The sequence below is a fragment of the Limulus polyphemus genome, unplaced genomic scaffold (assembly GCF_000517525.1).
Source record: "Limulus polyphemus unplaced genomic scaffold, Limulus_polyphemus-2.1.2 Scaffold880, whole genome shotgun sequence".
NCBI classification, from domain to species: Eukaryota; Metazoa; Arthropoda; class Merostomata; order Xiphosura; family Limulidae; genus Limulus; species Limulus polyphemus.
This window is the reverse complement of record NW_013666490.1, coordinates 127,469-132,767: the sequence shown is the minus strand read 5'-3', so window position 1 is coordinate 132,767 and position 5,299 is coordinate 127,469. Positions and strand designations below refer to the sequence as shown.

The 5,299-nt window shown below is 34.3% G+C and overlaps 1 protein-coding gene across 2 annotated transcripts in view; it reads right to left on the bottom strand.

Moving 5' to 3' along the window:
- The window catches only part of LOC106461012 (bone morphogenetic protein 2-like), a 59,985-nt gene that overhangs the window by 24,431 nt on the left and 30,255 nt on the right, over positions 1 to 5,299 (bottom strand). For both annotated transcript variants that reach the window (XM_022387818.1, XM_022387819.1), the window contains exon 4: positions 1,709 to 1,867. In XM_022387818.1, coding sequence (XP_022243526.1) covers positions 1,709 to 1,867 — 159 coding nt within the window. The remainder of the gene's footprint in view (positions 1 to 1,708; positions 1,868 to 5,299) is intronic.

Sequence of the window (5,299 nt, the reverse complement as noted above, 5' to 3'; positions counted from 1 at the left end):
CCATTTGCAATAATTTTAAATCTGCTATCCGTGTAGTTGTCAGCACAAGTCGGGTTCACTAGTAAATGCTGGCCAAGCACTGATTCACATTTTGGTGGTAGAACATTTTGTTTTACAGGAGCGACATGGTTAATTATTTTCTTTCACACTCTTATTTCTTATGAATGTGGGTACATGTTGTTTAATTCTATCCTGCAATCTTTGTGAAGTGCTATCTACGTACCGACATTCGCAGTTGCACGAGAATTCATAAATAACCATAATTTTCTGTGTGGTAGGTATCGCACCTTTGTGTGTTCCAGGCAACAGCTTACGAGGTATGTCTGCAAACTTACAACGCCAGAAACCGGGTTTCGATACCCGTGGTGGGTAGAGCACAGATAGCCCATTGTGTAGCTTTGTACTTATCTTCAAACAAATAAACTATCTTTATCTATGAGTTCCTGTAAAAGTATCTATTCTGTACAATTTTGTTTGCTCGCACCAAAGCCTACATTACAATAATAGCTTCAAGAAATATTTTCTATACAGCGGCTTGTGTTTGTTTGTTTATTTGTAACGAAAGTTTTTAAATCTCTTGACCACTGATTCTAAGAAACTTTTAGAGTTTCTTGGGCATGCCTCAAAAGAATAATAAAATTCTTTAATTTATTCAATTTTGTATTTTAATTTCCCCCCTTGTTATTGAGTTAGTGCCTAATTCACGAATTCTTATCGCTTGAGGGCTGGGTGTGCACCAGTAATTAGTGTGCTAGGCTGTTGAGCCGGGAGTTCATGGATCATCTCCCGTTGCCACAAAAAACGTTCTCTACAGTTTATTAATTTTCTCATTTTTATGAGTTCGGTTTCAGTTTTCCATTTGCTACTTGTAATATTAGTACCTTTTTTTAAATTGTCGTTTACGCTTTAGGAAAATAAAAAATAGTTCAGAATACAAGAAAATGTTGAATTTTTTTAATGTAAAAATGAATAATATAGTAATCGGTAAATTCTATTCATCCATAAGCGATTATTTTTATACATCGTTCAATGCCACGTGTGACGCAGGTAATTTTGTTTGTTTGTTTTGAATTTCGCGCAAAGCTAAACGAGGCTATCTGCGCTAACCGTCCCTAATTTAGCAGTGTAAGACTAGAGGGAAGGAAGCTAGCCATCACCACCCACAGCCAACTCTTGGGCTACACTTTTACCAACGAATAGTGGGATTGACCGTCACATTATAATACCCCCACGGCTGAAAGGGCGAGCATGTTTGGTGGGATGGAGATTCGAACACACGATCCTCAGATTGTGAGTCGAGCGCCCTAACCACCTGGCCATGCCGGGCAGGTAATTTTGTTAACTAATAATAAATTTATGACGTAAGCATTAAATAAAACTGTTTTAATCTTCTTATTTGCCTTCATAACTATTAAAATGTTTATTTTCAATATAAAAAAACAGGAAATAAATTGTGTGGCACAGTAAATTTTATTTGTATTTAGAGTGCTGTGAGCTTTTCTAAATTTGTTTGTTTAAGCGCAAAGTTCGACAATGGGCTACTTGTACTGTGGCCCACCGTAGGGATCAAGCCCTGATTTTTAGGGTTATAACTCCTCAAGCTTACCTTTTGGTATGGAAATATTGAAGAAGACATAACTGTTTCACAATAAAATGGCACAAAGACATCGAATATTTGTCAAGGTAAGGTTGTAATCGTTATACTTACTAGCATCTGGAAGTTGTATGTTTTCCCTAGGTGTACTATCATCATTGAAAAGGACCAGGATTGGCTGTTTGTTCACGTGATGCTGATGCCGTTTAGCAAACCGTAGAACTCCGTTCCGGACTCTTTCACCAGTCATCGTCCTTGCGGTAACAAGAAAACCTAGAAACAAAGAGTGATATACTAGTGCTAAATGATTAAATGTACAAGAAAGTCACATGCTTTTTCAAAGAAGTTCGGTTATTTAATCTCGTTAGCTGATTGAATAAGTGGTAATATGTAATACACTACAGCCTTTAAACATATCAAAAATGTGAATATCAAACACTGAACGAGAGTGTATTAAAACATGAATTGAAAAGTTCTAGTTACATTGAAATGGATAGCTTGTTGAGCTAGCTATTGCCAAATTACCTATAATAACTTTATGTTTAGCAGAAAGATCAGCATAAGAATAGACAGTGAGTAGTTTTGGTTTGGTTTGTTATGAATTTCGCGCTAGCCGTCCCTGATTTAACAGAGATATTAAAATGTGATACCTTGTGAAGAATTGTTATAACTTTATGTATTCTATTTTTATTAGGTAAAATGTAATAAAATATAAAATATTGCTATTTTGTCTGTAAATTTTACAGAAAAATAAAATATTTTCAGGAATTCTTGCGATCCCATTTCAAACCTTCCGCAATCCACATTTTGAGGAACCTTGCTTTATGTTGTTAACAACTTTCACTGGCAAAATATGGATCCAAATGTATTCCACTAATCATTTTACCAATAGAAATATTGCCTCGTGGTGACATCATGTCTAGATTTCTAACTATCGTACTGTATCGCTTTTGCAATACGTCATATTGGACGCTTCTCATCTTCACCCAAGTGGCCCTACTTTTAACTAAGTTTGTTTGTTTGGTTTGAATTTCTCGCAAAGCTACACGAGGGATATCTGCGCTAGCCGTCCCTAATTTAGCAGTGTAAGACTAGAGGGAAGGCAGCTAGTCATCACCACCCACCGCCAATTCTTGGGCTACTCTTTTACCAACGAATAGTGGGATTGACCGTCATATTACAACGCACCCACGGCTGAAAGGGCGAGTATGTTTGGTGGGACGGGGATTCGAACCCGCGTCCCGCAGATTGCGAGTCGAGAGCCCTAACCACCTGGCCATGCCGGGCCAGTCCTTTTTGATGTCTAGAAGTATGTGTGAAGATACTTTACTAGGTACAAGAAAAATCATTTTTAGTAAATGACATTATTCTTACGGACAGCAGATGCACGTGCACATAATTTACTTTGGTCAACTTTGCCCACCGCGAAGAATCAAACCCCGGATTTTAGCATCTTAAGAAACCGTAAACTTAAACCATGACCCATCGGGAGACGAATTAAGATAGATAGAGAGGAAGAACTAATTCAGGTCTGAAGTTTATTTCCGGTATTGTTTATTATTCAATCGGCATCGGACATTATTTTCAATAGAATAGTTTTTAAAGCTACAAAATAGAACAAAATCCTGTTTATCTTTTAGATTTTCCAGTCACTTCGAGCTCTCTCTTCGTGTGTGATACCAAAGCCTAGAGGAACGTGTGTTAGAAGCCAATGAAGGTATTCTCCAACAAGCCTTCTGAAAATTAACTCAAAAAGCTTTTCTTTAGTCGCTATGGTAACGGAAATGGATGATCTTACTTGGTATCTTAGATCAGAGGCTTTGTTGACGTCGATTCTCCCGACTGTTCAGGAAGTGGCTAGCTATGTTTGAAGTCTCTAAACACAGTCAAAAGATGGGATGAAGAAAACGAGTAAATACGATCAGCTCACAAGATGTATTTTAAAATATTTCTATTTCTACTTTCTCTGTATTATGTTTCTTAATACAAAAAGGCTTTTCAAAGATATGTGTTATACAAAGTTGTATAACAGATGCATCATCAGTTATCATTACGAAAAAACGTCTTGTGTCGACATTAAGAAGTTTCTAATGTTGAATCACAAATAACTAGCAGTGTCTAATATTTAGTCACAGTAGTAAGCAGTTTCAAGTGACGATTTACAATATTTAGCAGTTTCTAGTGTTGAGATACGGTCAATCTAAACAGTTTCTAATGTTGAGTCACCAACAACTAGCAGTGTCTAATATTTAGTCACAGTAGTAAGCAGATTCAAGTGACGATTTACAATATTTAGCAGTTTCTAGTGTTGAGATACGGTCAATCTAAACAATTTCTAATGTTGAGTCACCAACAACTAACAGTGTTTAGTGTTGAGTCACCAATAACTAACAGCGTCTAGTTTTGAGTCAAGAATAATTATAATTTCTAGAATTGAGATACCAATAAATTTATACAGTTTGTAATGTTGAGTCACCATTAACTAATAGTGTCTAGTGTTGAGTTATAAGATCTAGCAATACCTAGTAGTAAGACTTCAAAAATTAAAAATGTCTAGTGTTGTGTCATTAACGGTAGTGTTTAGTCACGAATAACTAACAGTTTCTAGAGTTGACCAGTCAATAATAAACAGTGTCTATAGTTGATATATTAAAATTAAAATGATTTCAAGCGTTGAGTTACCAATACCTTACGGTGTATACTGTTGATACATCAATATCAAACAGTATCTAATGTTGAATCAACAAAATGTAACAGTATTGTTATTTACAGCGCCTTATTTATAGTACTTATACTAACAGTTCCTGTATATAATTCCAATCTTAACAGTACGTATGCCTGATATGCCAGTGGGTATGGTTAGTCTTTACAAACACCATCCAGAAATAGACTCTAGGCTTATCGTTATGAAAACAAATGATATACAATTCAAATATAATAACAAATATGATACAATATCATATACTTGTACAAATATTTTATGTGATTTAACTTGATATTGTAAAATTACTGTGTTTGCTGAGGATAAAGTATTAACATTTTGCTTTGCTAAAATATAAGAATCGAAATTTCAAATTAAAGCGATTAGTGAACATTAGTAAACTGAATTTATAAAAACAAGTTATCTGTTAGTATAACTAAAATAAAATATATTCTTTAATTAGAAATAAAATGATTATAAATGAAAATTATTTTAACTTGTATATTCATAGTAATGCATTTATAAATAATAACAACTGTAAATGTTCGCAATTTGAAAGAGTGAATATTATAAAATATTTAGGCTTACAAACCAATAATAATTAGGGCTGGAAATAGCATATTAGATATTTGGCAAAAACACTAAGGTTTATATTCATTAAAGTTTATTGTATGAAAAAAGTGTTAAGCGAGTAGATGTTAAGAATTCTTTATTTTTCATTCATACAGTTAGTAATTAAGTATGAAATTTTGATATAGGAAGATAATTTTCCAATGTATAAAATCCAACTGTTTCATCGTAGAATAATATTAAAAATGTAACATCATATAATGGTAAAGATTAAACAGTTTATAAGAGGTTTATTAATAATATTAGGTCGTCAAGAAATTAATGTCGTGTTTTGGAATACTTTCATTAACCCCCCCCCACCCCCAAAAAACGTACATCACGTATAATAGTTAAACGGTCCGCCTAAACGTCACGTTAGTGTAGCCTATATAATG